The sequence below is a fragment of the Cibotium barometz genome, chromosome 6 (assembly GCF_041138505.1).
Source record: "Cibotium barometz isolate CiBa-2024 chromosome 6, ASM4113850v1, whole genome shotgun sequence".
Taxonomy (NCBI): domain Eukaryota; kingdom Viridiplantae; phylum Streptophyta; class Polypodiopsida; order Cyatheales; family Cibotiaceae; genus Cibotium; species Cibotium barometz.
In genome coordinates this window covers 14,580,125-14,596,191 of record NC_141051.1, presented here as the reverse complement: position 1 = coordinate 14,596,191, position 16,067 = coordinate 14,580,125, and the positions used below count along the sequence as shown (strand labels likewise).

General features: G+C 38.9%; 1 protein-coding gene across 2 annotated transcripts in view; it reads right to left on the bottom strand.

Moving 5' to 3' along the window:
• Nucleotides 1-14,285, bottom strand: part of LOC147637437 (MADS-box transcription factor 23-like) — a 59,941-nt gene extending 45,656 nt beyond the window's left edge. The window contains exon 1 of one of the 2 annotated variants that reach the window (XM_086799231.1): nucleotides 13,785-14,285. In XM_086799231.1, the coding sequence (XP_086655357.1) occupies nucleotides 13,785-14,044 (260 nt within the window). In that variant the 5' untranslated portion in view covers nucleotides 14,045-14,285. The remainder of the gene's footprint in view (nucleotides 1-13,784) is intronic. The other variant, XM_086799232.1, reaches the window with a different exon arrangement.
• Between the last annotated feature and the right edge of the window lie 1,782 nt (nucleotides 14,286-16,067).

The window sequence follows — 16,067 nt, the reverse complement described above, 5'->3', positions numbered from 1 at the left end:
GATCATAGTTGAATAGAGATAATATTTTAAATCGCACTCAAGTATCACAACATTTCAGAGTTAAATTAAGATAACAATTTAAATGGCACTCATGTATCATAAGTCAAGGTTTTGCAAGGAATACTATCTTTATTAACTTTTAAATTGTGATATATTTATATTAATTGACTATAAAAACTAGATCAGAAGGTGAATTTTGTTTACACTCTATAAATCATCGTGATCTTTTCCAAGATTATGAGTAGAATTTTCACCTTCATACAAGTTAACTTAGAGAATACATTTTGTAGTAAAGATCATATAACCACAACATTTTCTATTAGAAATACTAGGGTAAAAAATAAGACACTAGTAAAATAGTATAAGTATAGATGAGTTGGCAAATGTTTTTATACACTTTTGAAATTTTCTATCTTATATGGTAGTACATAGTGTACTTTTGGCAAATTTGTCTCCATAACCCACTAAAAACTTAAAAAAATGGGAATGTTTTCTTAAAAAAATTCTAGTGAAATAGCCTGTGACAATATCAGACCGCTCTAAAATAGCCCTTGGGCTAAAAATAGCTCCTAATTTGTCCATGAGATCATGGTACCAATTATGAAATTTTATGGTTTCTCATTATAATTTGGCTCAGTTAAACAAATTATAATAAGCATAATAATATGGCTAACTTGAAAAATAATATCCATATCTCAATAATCATAGTTTAAGACTTCATTTTTAAAAATTCATCATTAATGCTTTTGGGAATAAAAAAACTAATTGACAGTAACATCTCATTACATAAAAAGTATCCAAATTAGGAGTAACATCTCATTATATAGAAAAGTATATCAAGGGTGAAATTTCATTATGTTAAATAGTATAGAAATCACTTTCTTAAGGCCACGCTAGAACTTGAAGCAACAATACCACATATTAGACTATACTATCCATGATTAAGCTTTTTTTAGTAGCAAATGTTTACTATTCACAAGCACTAACCTCTTATCCTTCTACCCTGACTCAAAATTTAACACTTCTTTTTTAAAATTTTGATTTTAAATTAGAAGGAATTAAGAACTTATATATGTATGTATGCAAAATGCTAGATAGGTATATAGGTGTGTACATATACTTTTATATCTAGATATCTAGATATCTAGATACTTTTATATCTAGATATCTAGGTATGTGTGTAAAAATCTAGATAGGCATGTAGGTGTGTATATACTTTAATATCTAGATGGTTAGGTATGTATATAGGTATTGTGACACAAAGTTGGGATTTTCACTTTAGTCACTTCTTGAAGTTAGAAGTACATCCACATGAGACTTCACCACATATGGTTGCTTTTCCTTAATATTTGAGCGGATTCTTGTGTAGGGCTTTCTTTCTTTAGCCACATGGTGAAAGACCGATGTGTAGAATGGATCAAGTGTGGTTAGATCAGGTTGATTATAGATGTTTTTAAGTGTTTTGGTTTGACTTTTTGGTTGGATTCTATTTGTAGTGCTTAGGAGAAGGTTTAGGATATGGTTTGTGTGATGTTTGGTTGTTATTGGTTTGTTTCTAGGGTCTTTAATTATAGGTTAGTGTTTTCAAGTTAGGGTTAGTATTTAGTGAGTTAGTATTATTAGTTACTATTAGGATTATTGTTAGTTGGTTGGTACTATTATTATTAATATTAGTTAGTGTTAGTAGTAAGGTTTAGTGTTAGTATTAGGAATTAGTTAGAATGAGTATTAATAATTAGTTAGAATTAATGTTACTATATAGGCTTAGTTTTAGTAGTTAGTTTTAAGTTAGTGTTAACCACTACGTAGTTGGTATTAAGTTGGAGTTATAGTTAGGATAAGTCTTAGAGGTTAGTCTTGATTGGCCGCCTAAATTAGCCTAGGGCTAGCACAAAACAAGGAGAACAAGCCGCAGCAACGCTGGCCACGCTTAGGAAGAGGCGTAGCCAGGCATAGCAAGGTGCTGGCCATGAAAGCGTTGCAGCACTGCGTGCTAGCCACTAGGAGAAGCAGGCGGAGTGCTGGGCATTGGCCACTAGGAGAAGGAGACGTGACGTGTGCTGGAAAAAGCAAAGAGAAGGACAGTCACCATTTAGCGCATACATGGTCGTCTGCTGGAAAAAGCAAAGAGAAGGATAGTCGCCGTGTGCTCCAAAAACCAAAGAGAAGGAGATTTGCCGTGTGATGTGTGCTGCAAGAAGCAAAGAGAAGGAGATGTGCCATGTGCTGTGAAACCCGGCCTTAGGAAACTTGACGGGCGGTGAGCACAACTTAATCACACTTATAACTCTTTAAGAACTGGAATAATAAACTTGGAAGAAGAAGAAGAAAAAGATAACTCTTTAAGAACTGGAATAATAAACTTGGAAGAAGAAGAAGAAAAAGAGGTGGAGCTAGAGCACCTTTACTCAAGAGACCAACAGGCTCCAAAGCGTGGTGCCCCGCAAGCATTTATTTATCACTTGAAGTTGGCATAGCCCTTGTACAACTTCCGAGAAAAAATCTCCTTGCTTCACGTAGAGGAGTCTTCTTGAAACTTTCACCCAAATTTGTGTTGTGTTGATACAAGAGCCTTGGCCCCCTTTTTATACAAGTTTGGGGTAAAAAGCATAGCTTTTCTCTCTTTTTAAAAAAAACTTCTACGAGTGCTTTTTCGCTTTATTGAAAAAAAACTCTTCGAAGGTTTTTCTCTCTCTTCTTTTTTTTATAAAAAATATTCTTACACGGCGAATGTGTTTTTGATTTTTCAACGTTGCTTTCTCTTGCGTTTGGCTGCTCATCGTTTCTCTTCTGCGTTTTAAGGGTTCGTAGCTGTGCATCCGCTGGACTGCTCGCCGTTTTGTGCTGCAGTCAGTCGTCTCTGCCATGTCAGCACGCCTATGCCACGTCAGCCACCACGTCACGTGGACGGGCTGCGCTTGTTGTTGCTGACTCGGTTGCGCTTGGCTACCTCAACATTGCGACCCGACTGTCCCCTTGTGCGCTACACGGCTGCTACTTGGTTGCGTTGCATGGCTTGCTACTCAGCTGTCCACTTGGTTACCCCACACTGTCCCTTAGCTGCTTTTCATTCAGTTACTTAGGTTGCCTTTTGGGTGGCCCTAGGGTAGGCCCTTGAGCTGCTCTTGAGTGCCCAACAACAGAGAAGAGATCTCAGATGCTATACCCAAAAACACATACATGCACATGTACAAACATATGAGTATACACACACACACACACCAAGCATGTATTTGCATCCACATACACACACACACACACACCACGCATGTATTTGCACCCACACACACGTGTACAAACTTACACATGCACATACAGAGTAAAACATAATCAGTGAATGTTAAACATGCTTAAATGTAATCACAGTGCTTAAAAAAAGAGGTAAAATACTCAGTCCTGTAACATACCCCCTCTTAAAACAAAGCAATCGTCCTCGATTGTTTAGTCAAAGGATTTGCCAAACTAAAAGAGAACCTAAGAGACCAATGAGAAAGCTATATCCTGCCAACTGAAACAAAACATCTGAATAACATAAATCAAGAGCATCCACCTTGTGAATAGTCATGTCCCCCTGGATGCTTTACCTGATCCGCTCATGGCCATCCCACAGGACCCACGATCAGCAGTACATCATGAACATGAGTAAACACTGATGCATCAAGGCAAGTATCTATATACATGCATATCAAATGAAAGTCTAGAATAGGCATCCCCATTCTCTCAATAGATCTGTATATCCATGAATCAAACCATGTGAGTAGTACTCATATATCATCATAGAAGTCCCATAGGCAGATATACTGTCAGTTCAGTATCTCGGGTGTGCTGATAAGAACACCAAGCAACCTCTAGATCTCATCCAAGTGAACTCTATGACAAGGGAGCGGAGTCACCCCCCCTCTTGAGTAATAGGTAGTACTCCAGAATCTCGGGGGCTTCACCTCAAAAAATGTTAGTGTACCACGTGAGTTCAGGAGGAGGGGTTTTTAAATTAGATAATATGCCTGAGTTTGAAGATAATGATGCCACCTATGAAGCAAAGATGCAGAGCTTGATGGAGGGATTAATGGAACTCGCAAAAGACTCAAGTTTTCCACAAAACTTCAAAGCTGATTCTAAACCACGGAAGCAAGGGTCTCAGAAGAAAGCTAAGCCTCAACATTCGGCTCCCATCCACCCAAATTTTCAGCCATACCCTGATTTTTCTTGTTCTTTTCCCCCACCTACCTATGGAAACCTCGCTAATACTTCTCATCCTAGTTACTTTGGCGAAGACTCTGTCTTTCATTCCATGATGGGTGTACCCAACATGGGTATGACTAGGAGCTATGGTATGTAGCCAGGTATGTATGGAGGTATGCCAAGAGGTATGTATGGAACTTATGGTGGTGGTGGCAGAAGTGCTTTTGGTATGCCTGGTATGGGAGGTGGTATGATGGGCATGGGATCTAATGCTATGGGCAATTGTTTTCTCAAACCACATCCCTATGATAATCTGGTTCTGAGCGATAAGCCAAAAGATTATAAAGAGGGTGGTGTTGCAGTAAAGTTTGATACTTTTAGTGGTGCAAAGGATCGTTTTTGTTTTGGTTGTTGTAAGGAAAGATGTCTAACAACATCAACCAAATTGTTAGTGGTTGAGAAGCTTAACAAGAATAAATTCCATGCGTGGAAGTTCAAAATGACCAATTTTCTGATGGGAAAAGGATTTTGGGACTATGTTGAGGGTGACAATGAGGAGCCTATGGAATTACCTAAAGAGAACTCTAGCAAAGATAAAGGTGTTCAAAGACTGGAACTAGGGTGCAAGAAAAGTCATGTATTGGCTTTTAGTTAGTATGATAGACACTATGATAGGGCATATATAGGATGTCAACACTCCAGCAGTTGCATGGCAAAACTTGGTGAAGATGCTCTAGACAAACACAAAGGCAAGGAAGTTGTAGCTAAAGCATGAACTGCATACAATGGAGAAGAAGAACATGTCTATCAATGAGTATGAATTGAAGATCAACGGTATTGTTGAATCCCTTAGATCTATTAAAGATGATGACTTGGTGAGCATCTGCTTGAATGTGCTTGGCAAAGAATAAAATCCATTAAAGCCCTCTATTTTTGGAAGAGAGAATGTTCCCAATTTTTGAGAGTTGGTGTGTCTATGTTAATCAAAGAAGAGAAGTCTTTGGGTGAAGACTGCATCTTCAAGCAAACGGGCTGAAGATAGATGTGAGCAATTGTTTGTTATGTAACACATGTTAAATTCAGGGACTTCAGATGTATCCACAAACGATGATGATGTGTGGATTTGGAAGCCTCTAACCACATGACTTAATCATGGTGGTGAGTGGTTTTTAGAGATGTCAAAAATTTAGAAAAAACAGGCTATGTGGAGATGGGGGATAACACGGCTCATATTTAGAATGTGCCATTGGCTACGCAGGATGGCAAGATGAGGTACTTGGTTGATGTACTTCATGTGCCTAGCATAACAAAGAATTTGGTTTCTGTTTGGTGGTTGAGAAGGGTTTGTAGGTACACTTTAACCCTGAGAAATTTTACGTTGAGGACTTCAAAAACAAATTTTGTTTGGTTACAACAAAGGGAAAAAGAGTGGACATAATGTTTACTTTGGATGTAAGCATGGATGAGGTGAAAGCTGTTACATTTGCACAAGGTGCAGATGTTGTGGTGGCTGATGTAGATATTTGGCACAAACATATTAGTCATGTGAATGAGCAATGATTGAAGTCTATGTAGAATTCAAAAATTGTTACAGGTTTGCCAAAGTGTAAGGTAGATGGAATGCATAAATTATGTGAAGCATGTCAGTTTGGAAAGCAAACAAAGAATGTGAAGCATGTGGTTTAAGGTGGGAGACTTCTTCTCATAATTGGAAACTAGATACTACCATTAGTCATATGAGTGTGAAATATGGAACACACTTAGCATAAGCGAATCATGAAGATATGAAAGAATATATCTTTGAGTAGCTTTATCTTGTTGTGTCCAATCTATAATCTTAGCTTGCCAAGTTGCAAATAGGGGACCAATAGTAATAAGAGCAATAGGTTGTCCACATCAATCGTTTGAGGAGGGCTCCTATAGGTTGTCCACATCAATTGTTTGAGGAGGGCTCCAATAGTTACTCCAATAGTAATAAGAGCAATAGGTTGTCCACATCAATTGTTTGAGGGAGGGCTCCAATAGTTACTCAAAACAATCTCGGCAAGATCATTCCCTTCAAGTATAAGTAGAAACTTTGCCTTCGAGCCAGGAAAACTAGAGCCTTGGAAGAGTGCAACCGAGCATTGACCACTAGGAAAATCATTGATGATAGTGGAGGTCGCTAAGGTTTAAAAATATGTGTTCATTGGTTACTCCCTAGAGCAAAATGGTATAGAGGTTACAACCATGTCACACTTGAGATGAGAGTGAGTAGGGATGTTTTCCTTGATGAGATGAGAGTAGTTGGTACGATGTTGTAAAAGACTCAACTGGGGATGATGCACAGGAGTAAGTGGTTACATAGAATACAGGTCAGTAATACAGTCATTGAGTGGATCAAGAGAGTCCTCTTGTAGAGGATTAGTATGTTAATGGAGAGTCTAGTGGCTCAGATCAGAGCCTTGATGAGGGGTTTGGGACTCCATCTATCAAGAAACCTAGTGTAAGGAAGGCTAAGGTAGTCATAAGGATACCAAGGATAGATCCAAGACCACGTAGGTCAAAAACCTTGTTCATAGATTGATGTATGATGGCTATGTAGCTCACCATTATGCATACATGGAAAAAGTTATGCAAGAAGTTGAACCCACATGTTTTGAGGATGTTGGGCATGTACATTGGGAAAACACCATGGATGAATTGGACTCAAATAAGGCATGGGAATTAGTGCCTTCTCATGAGGGTAGAAAAGGATATTGGATGTAAGTGGGTCAACAAAGTGAAGCATAACTCAGATGGAAGTATTTGTAGGTACAAGGCGATATTGGTTGTTGTTGCGAAAGGTTATGCTCAAACCTATGGCATTGATTATGGGGAGACATTCAACCCCATTGCCAAGATGGCCACCATGAGAGCTATTATTAGTGACTACATTAAAAGGCTAGGTTTTACATCAGATGGTTGTAAAGAATGCATTCTTGCATAGTGAGTTGCAAGAAGAAGTATATGTGAAGGCTACGTAAAGCCTTTTATGGCTTCAAGGAGGCAGCGAGAGCATAGCATGATAAGCTTGCACAGTATCTTATCACCATTGGCTTTCATATGGAAGATGTTGATCATTCACTCAATGTGCGAAAGAGTGATAATGGGATTGTGGTCACATCACCATCTACGTGGATGACTTGATTGTTGGCGGTGATAGTGAAGAGTGTCTCAGGGCATATGGCTGTCCATAGAGATAGTATGCATTGGACATATTGTATAAATATGGCTCGGGGAGCTCACTATATGTAAACCCCCTATATGACGTGTGTTCAAGGCCTATTTTAAAAACCCCGTATCTGTGAATTTAACATACCCTTTTTCTATTCAACCTGTGAATACCCCCTTGAATTGGTACCCTTCTATATGTAACAAATAAGTAAAACAAGGATTTTAAAAAATCCCTTCTGTTGAACCCATGTGCTACACTTACATATTTATGACTAACCTCCCCCGCGAGAAATATGGTATGGATGGTTGTAATCCCATTTCTATACCAGTGGATCAAAATGGCAAGCTGAGTGCAAACGTAAGCGAGATTTTGGAGAATACCACTATGTATAGAAAGATAGTGGGCAGCTTGATCTACATGATGATCACCATGCTAGACATGAACTACACAATTGGGTTGGAGAGTGAGTTTATGAAGGTTCCTTGGAAGGCACATTTGGATAGTGTGAGGCGCACACTCTTCATCCAATTCAAGATTCAAGGGTAGTGTCTACCCTTTTACAACTCCAATTTGGTGTTTAATGATGATTACAACAAGTTTACAAGCATGAATATACCAAAAATTGCATAAAGCCAAGGATAGTTGGTTTTGTATTGAATGGTTGGGACATCAAACCAACTTCAAATTGCAATCTAAAGTGATAGAGTTCTATATCAAATACCCAATGGTAAGTTTGAACCATCAATTGCACTAAAACTTAGTGATTAATGCTAGTTAATCACTAATTAGTGAGATTAATCTCCTGTCTTGTTGTGTACAGAAAATAGAGTGTACGGGAAGGCCAGATCTGATGCCTTAGAGTTCAAATGAGCTCAAACCCTTTTAAGGGCATCAATAGCAGTTAGTCTAATAAAGGATCAAGCCTAAAAACATAATATTTGACCAAATAATGAATGCTTAATCTTTGCTTTACCAAAGTCACTGCAGATTTGATCTAGAGCTTGATGTAGCTTCTCCTTGATGTATTTCAAGATTCTGAGGCCGCCAGCGTGTTCAGAACACCTAAAACCCCCTTGGGCTAGCTCCAATGTTTCCAATTCCAAGGTGTGATGACGATTTTGCAGTTTTTTTTTTTAACAAGGTGCCAACAAATCAGTGATTCTCGGCTACATCCAACGGCGGTTTGACCTTCTCAAGTGCCACGCTTAGGTGCTAGTGTGTTGGCAAGAAGGTGTGTGAGTTTTGTAGGAAATGGACATGTGTGGAGGGAGAGATCTAAGCTCCATTGAGTGTGGGTACTACTATAGAAGGTGGAAAAAATGGCTTGTAAAGCTATTAGCACCGAATTAGTAATTAAGAAGGTGATTAGGCTTAAAACAATAGCTCAATGCTAAGCTAGGCTCTGATACCAAGTTGAATTTGCAATAATGTGATAGGCTATGGTGGATCAAATGCAAGAATCAACGTGATTAGCAAGCAATTAGAGTGATTAAAGCAAGGTTAGTGCACAATTAATCTAATAGTATAATGTAGGCATGGATGAGTCAAAAACTAACAAATTTTCATTAGGCCAATGCCTCAATTTATAACTTTTACATCGACAAGGTACCAAGCACCCACTCCACTGATTTCTCCTTGATTTGTGCCACCTCCCCTACATCTAGGAGCACCTTTTCTTAGAATCTTTCCACACCCCTATATTCACTCATGCTACCCTTGATTCTCTCATTCAATAGATTCTTCTCACCTTTTCACTGCTACCCACTCAATTATGGACTCCCTTTTACAATCTCTAGCTAAGGGCTTGTTCCTGCACACACCCATTCACTTGTATATTTCAACAGTGGTAACTACTACCGACATGCACCGAGAGCACCCCCAATGCATGTTAGGTGTGTTACCTAGGCATGCCAGTAGCTTCCAATGCATCCCAGCAGCTATCGACATGCATCGAGGAGGAGCACCCAATGCATGCGGGTGCTACCTAGGCATGTCGGGTGCTTCTAATACATGCTGGTAACAACCGACATGCGCCGAAAGCACGCAACACATGTTGAGTGCTACATAGGCATTTCGATAGCTCCCAATGCATGCCGGTAACTATCGACATGCACTAGGAGCACCCAAAGCACGCAACACATGTCGAGTGCTACCTAGACATGTCGGTAGCTACCGACATGCACCGGGAGCATCCAATGCATGTCGGGTGCTTCTAATGCATGCCAATAACTATCGACATACACCGGGAGCTCCCAATGCATATCGAGTGCTACCTAAGAATGCTGGTAGCGACTACTGGCATACACCAGGAGCACCCAGGGTGCTACCTAAGTATGTCGGTAGCTTCCAATGCATAGCGGGTACTACCTAGGCATGCTGGTAGCTTGCAATGTATGCTAGGTGCTACCTAATCATGCCGGTGGCCAAACCGGCATGCACCGAGAGCTCCCAATACATGTTGGGTGCTACCTAGACATGCCACTAGCTTCCAATGCATGCCGATAAGTACCAACATACACTGGGAACTACCTGCATGCACGAGGAGCACCCAATGCATGCCTGGCTACCTAGGCATATGATAGCTTCTAATACATAATGCCAATAACTACTGACATGCATTGCGAGCAGCCAATATGCATGCTTGGTGCTATTGAGGCATTCCAATAGCTTATAATGCATGTCGATAACTACCGACATGCACTGAGAGCACCCAATGCATGTCGGGTGCTATACCTACGCATGCCAATAGCTTCCAATGCATGCTGGTAGTTACCAACATGCACCGGGACCACCTAATGCATATCGGGTGCTATCTAGGCATGCTTGTAGCTTCCAATGCATGCTGATAACTACTAACATTCACCGGGAGCTACCAACATGCACCAAGAGCATCCAATGTATGTCGTGTGCTACCTAGGAATGCTAGTAGCCTCTAATGCATGCTTTGCCGGTAACTATCGACATGCACCAGGAGCACCCAATGCATCGGGTGCTACCTAGGCATGCTGGTAGCTTCCAATGCATGCCGATAGCTACCGACATCATGCACCGAGAGCACAGGCTAATGCATGATGACAAGTGCTACCTAGGCATGCCAATAACTTCCTAAAGCTCATGAAGGCTAGATAAATTTTTTTAAAAGCTGGGATAGATTGGGGAGTTCTGTGAGAACTCCCTAGTTTGCCAATTTTGTAAGTTTATTTTTGCTGCTCAACAACACTATTAGCAGCATTCTTTTGTTGCTGAGCAGTGATCCCACAACAAAAATAGCAGCGTTTCTAGTAATTAAATAGGCCCGACATCTAGTTATAAAAGCGCTACTATTTTCGTTGCTATACCCTCACTGTGTTGTAGTGTATATCAATCATTCTTATATTTATGGTCCTAGATCTATGCTTCTTTAGCAAAAAATATATATATATGTTCTTCTTTAAGGTCATTAACCTTATGTTAAACATACATCTTAGTAAACATAACCAATATATATATTTGTCCTTTTATATTGTTGGTCCTAGGTCTATGCTTCTTTAGCTATATATATATATATATATATATATATATATATATATATATATATATATATATATGTATATATATACATATATATGTCTTTTTCTAAGGTCATTAACCTTATGTTGAACATAATGGCATTGATGAACATAAGGTCATTAACCTTATGTTGCACATACATCTTAGTAAACACATTCAATATATATTTTCTTATATTGAACATTTGCCTTAGTTAACTCATTCAATATACACTTTTTCAACAATTTGATGATCAAGAAATTCAAAGACTGAAAGAATATGAAGACTCAAAATTTAGTGTACAAGTGTGCATTTCCAGAAATTGCTACATTGTAACATGGTTAAGAGGGGTTCCACCTATTCTTGTAGACCTCAAGATTGGGGAATGCAATTCTATATAAAAATGGGCATGCGTAGGTTTGGCAAGGGGAAGGGGGAAAGGAAGGGGACATGGGATTTACTAGTCATATACCCATCATTCTTCTTTATAGAGGTCATATTGTTATATTTCAAGAAGCTAAAGTATATTCATTAATTAATATTTGAGTCAAAAGGCATGATGTGATACAATGAGTATTCAAGGTTAGACCATGAGTCATCCAAAGGAGATAGTGCATCCAAAACTGATTTGTGATCCTTAAAGTCTAACATTAATCTATTTCTCATCTCTTCTATCCTTCCAGTTTATCAAACACAGTGTGAGCGACCTTCTATATATCAATTTCTCATCAAAACCAATTGTTGATAGTTCTATTTCCTTTTGCAGAGACCTCAATAAAGAGACTCTATGTCTTATATTCCTACTCCTAGATATTGGAGTGGTAAAACATACCACATACCTGCTGTACATAAAGATTCCTCCTATTTGAAGAATTATTGCAAATATATGAGAGAACATTAGAGCATATGGTCTTGTATTCAATGCTCCCTTGGGTGTTTTGGTAAGAAGAAGAAAACCTCGATTCAGAATTAGTTTCTTCCCCCAAATCCTCTTCAAAATTTTAACACAATCTAGTTTAGGCATTTCACTGAAACCTTCTTCCAATCCATGGGCAACCACATCATCCAATGTAGCTACTAAGGAAGTGTATTTTTTAAATAGATTTTCTTGGATACTCTCAAGGTTCTCATATATGTTCATACTTTAGTTGGGGTCTTGATAGACTTGTCAAAATGGTGATACCTTATATGTTCTTATTATGTAAAATTGACTAGTAGTTCCTTCTAACATGCCTTTTCATGATAAAATTATTGTCATGGAAGCATCTTATAAAAGAAAAGAGTAACCTTTTGAGTGATGGGTCTACTTAAAGCCATGAAAAACCTTGCATAAGAACATAGATGGTGTGTAAGTGCCTAATGTGGTGGAGTTACTTATCTCAATTTTCATGATATGTTGATATAGAACCCACATTTTCATAATCAAGAGTCCAAACCTTTCTGTCTTACTGCTGCTTATACGAGTGTACATATTTTTGAGCACAATCATTTCCAAGGGGATATAGGATGTGGCATCTAAATTTCCTTTTTTGCTCCTAACTGCGTGATCTAATCATTTACCTAATCCTAGATGTATGGTTGATCATATATATGTGATCATGCATTCTTTTTTGGAATGTATGGGTCTAGGTTGGGAGGTGATTTAGAGTCCATGGCTTTAGCTTTAGGCTCTAGTAAGAATTTTTTGGATTATGTTTCTCAATCAATCGATTGTAAAAATAAGAAAATCTGATTATTTTAATAAATTTACCTAGAATAATTATAACATAATGATTAGTAAAGTATCTTAGTGTATTACAACTTATGAGAGAAAAGAGGAAAGAGAGAAATCCCACGAAAAGATCTTATAAATAAGCAAAACAGTCAATCCACAAAGCAATAAAGCACACTTAAAGTCAAAAATCTTAACTCTTTGCTGACTATCCATGCACTTCGCTGACTATGTAGCCCAAACTTATTTACATAGATGTACCATTAATTAATGGCTTAGATTTTTTTGCAACCTTAGACATTCATAACTATAGACGTTTTGACTTTTTACTTGTGCACTCGTAAGGTTAACAATCGTGTGCGCATTGACAAGACTTAGCTTAAATTAAGTGGAGATTAGCCAAAATTTATGGCTACAATAGGTCATTTTTACGAAGAAATCATACTCAATTTCCCTTTAGGAGACCATCAAGAGAGATCGAGGCTGGGGGCGTTTGTTCCTGTGGGGACCTCTCTGTTAGGGTCTCGGAGAGAGAAAGGGCTTCGACGATGTCTGTGTTGCTACACAAAAGCTGAAGAAGCCAGTGAATGCGTACTACATGAGGGAGTATAATCTTTGCTTTTGAGATGTGGCTGGCAGAGAGAGAGAGAGAGAGAGAGAGAGAGAGAGAGAGAGAGAGAGAGCATGCGCTTGAGGTAAACGAGTAACAGGAAAATGAACCAGATGCGGGGAAATGAACGCGAGAGAGAGAGAGAGAGAGAGAGAGAGAATGTGCATGAAAAACAAGAACTAGAAATGAGGGAAAGGGGAGATGGAGAGGCCGGAGAGGGACTGCTCAGTGAAACATGTGTTTTTTAACATGCTACAAATGGAAGATATTATAAAAGATTTAGAGCTAAAATAGAAGGAACCCAAACCTTAGCAATGTCAATTTTAATTGGCAAAAGCAACGTGGTTGAAGATACTCCATAAATAATATGGTCGAGCCACCGAACAAACCACAACAATCAAACACACAGGTCCCCCAAACAAAAATAGGCACACAGTTAAAAAGTGGCACAAAGTTGTAGCATTATTATATTTAAAAAAACACACCATTATTATATTTATTTTATTTATAAAAAAAACACAGACACACACAGAGTTAAGCGGCAAAATAGAGCCTACCTGGGGCTGCCGAATTCCGAGAGCCGGCCTGTAGGGGAGAAGACGATGACCGCTAGCGGGACGTCACACACCACCGAGAGCTCGTAAGCCTTCTTGAGGAGGCCGACGCGACGCCTGGAGAAGGTTACCTGCCGGTCCGAGGGGTTCTCGATGCGCCGGATGGCCATGGGCAGCTTGCTCCCGCCGCCGCCGCCTGCACCATGGCAGCTGGACTGAGCTGCTGCTGCTGCTGCTGCTGCTTGATGTGGTTGGCTCTCCATCACTCAGCAAAAGTATAGAAAGAAAACAAGCAAAACAAGCGGAAGCTGCACGCCCCTCTTGTGCGCTTCTGGTGCGCGCAGAATATAAAAGCCCTTCCTGCCCCTTATATTCTCAACAGGACAAAGCTGGTGGCTTCTTGTCGCTAATTCTCTTCCACGTCTGCGTTAAAGGACCGGAGCTCTTCACATGTGCCCGTTCGATGCCCGCGCCGCTGCCCCTGCTGTTAGGCCTTTACATTCGGTCCGATTGAGGCATAGAACTCCTCCCTCTAAGAGAAGATGTGGTGTCCAATCACCAAGGAATATTCTCTAACCTTCTGAATTGACGTTTTTTTATTAGTACTAAGTAGTATGGGTATAGAAACTAGCTGCCATTTCTACTTGAACCCAATACCTCTTCTTTGGAGGCATGGGCAATGGGTGACTCGACTCATAGACCCTGTATTCATAGATAATTTAAACAATGGAAATAGCTCGAGACTCACATTGTTGGTTGAACTATAATCTTTTCTTGGAATTATGTCACGCCTACACTACCCTCTTCCATGTCCTACTCTTTCCTCATTGAGTAAAGACTTTTATGGCTAGAGACCATTGTAATTACAATACACAAACATTTTAGGGGTAAAATGGACCTACTATGGATTGAATGGGATTACATTGTTCGTGTAATTACATTACACAAACATTTTAGACGTAAATTGGACCTACTATGGATTGGATGGGAATTTCGAACATTTCTCCTTAAAGATTCCCTTTATAATATCATTAAATAAGCCAAGTTATAAACTTTGTGTCCCTTCCACTCTTACATATATTGACTATGTAAACTTACTAATCATTATACTCTAATTATTAAAGGTACAAATTTAATAAAATAATAAAATATTCTTATTTTTACAATCGATTGATTAAGAAACATAATCCAAAAAATTCTTGCTAGAGCCTAAAGCGAAAGCCACGGACTCTAAATCACCTCCCAAGCTAGACCCATATATTCAAAAAATTCTTGCTAGAGCCTAAAGCGAAAGCCACGGACTCTAAATCACCTCCCAAGCTAGACCCATATATTCAAAACAAGAATGCATGATCACATATATATGATCAACCATACATCTAGGATTAGGTAAATGATTAGATCACATAGCTGAAAAAGGAGATTTAGATGCCACATCCTATATCCCCTAGAAATGGTTGTCATAAGTAAGAAAGAAAGGTTTGGACTCTTAATTATGAAAATGTGAGTTCTATATCAACATATCATGAAAATTGAGATAAATAACTCCACCACATTAGGCACGTACACACCATCTATGTCTCTTTGAGTCATTTTGATCAAGCATTCTTATGCAAGGTTTGTCGTGGCCTTAAGTAGATCCATCACTCAAAAGGTTACTCTTTTCTTTTATAAGATGCTTCCATGACAATAATTTTATCATGAAACGACATGTTAGAAGGAAACGGCATGTTAGAAGGAACTACTAGTCAATTTTACATAATAAGAACATATAAGGTATCGCCATTTTGAGAAATCTGTCAAGACCCCAACTAAAGTATGAACATATGAGAACCTTGAGAGTATCCAAGAAAATCTTTTTGAAAGTTACACTTCCTTAGTAGCTACATTGGATGATGTGGTTGCCCATGGATTGGAAGAAGGTTTTAGTGAAATGCGTAAACTAGATTGTGTTAAACCTTTGAAGAGGATTTGGGGGAAGAAACGGATTCTGAATCGGGGTTTTCTTCTTCTGACCAAAACTCCCAAGGGAGCAGTGAATACAAGACCATATACTCTAATGTTCTCTCATATATTTGCAAGAATTCTTCAAATAGGAGGAATCTTTATGTACAGTAGGTATGTGGTATTGCTTTACCACTCCAATATCTAGGAGTAAGAATATAAGACATACACTCTCTTTATTGAGGTCTCTGCAAAAGGAAATAGAACTATCAACAATTGGTTTTGATGAGAAATTGATATATAGAAGCTCGCTTGATGTGTTTGATAAATTGGAAGGATAGA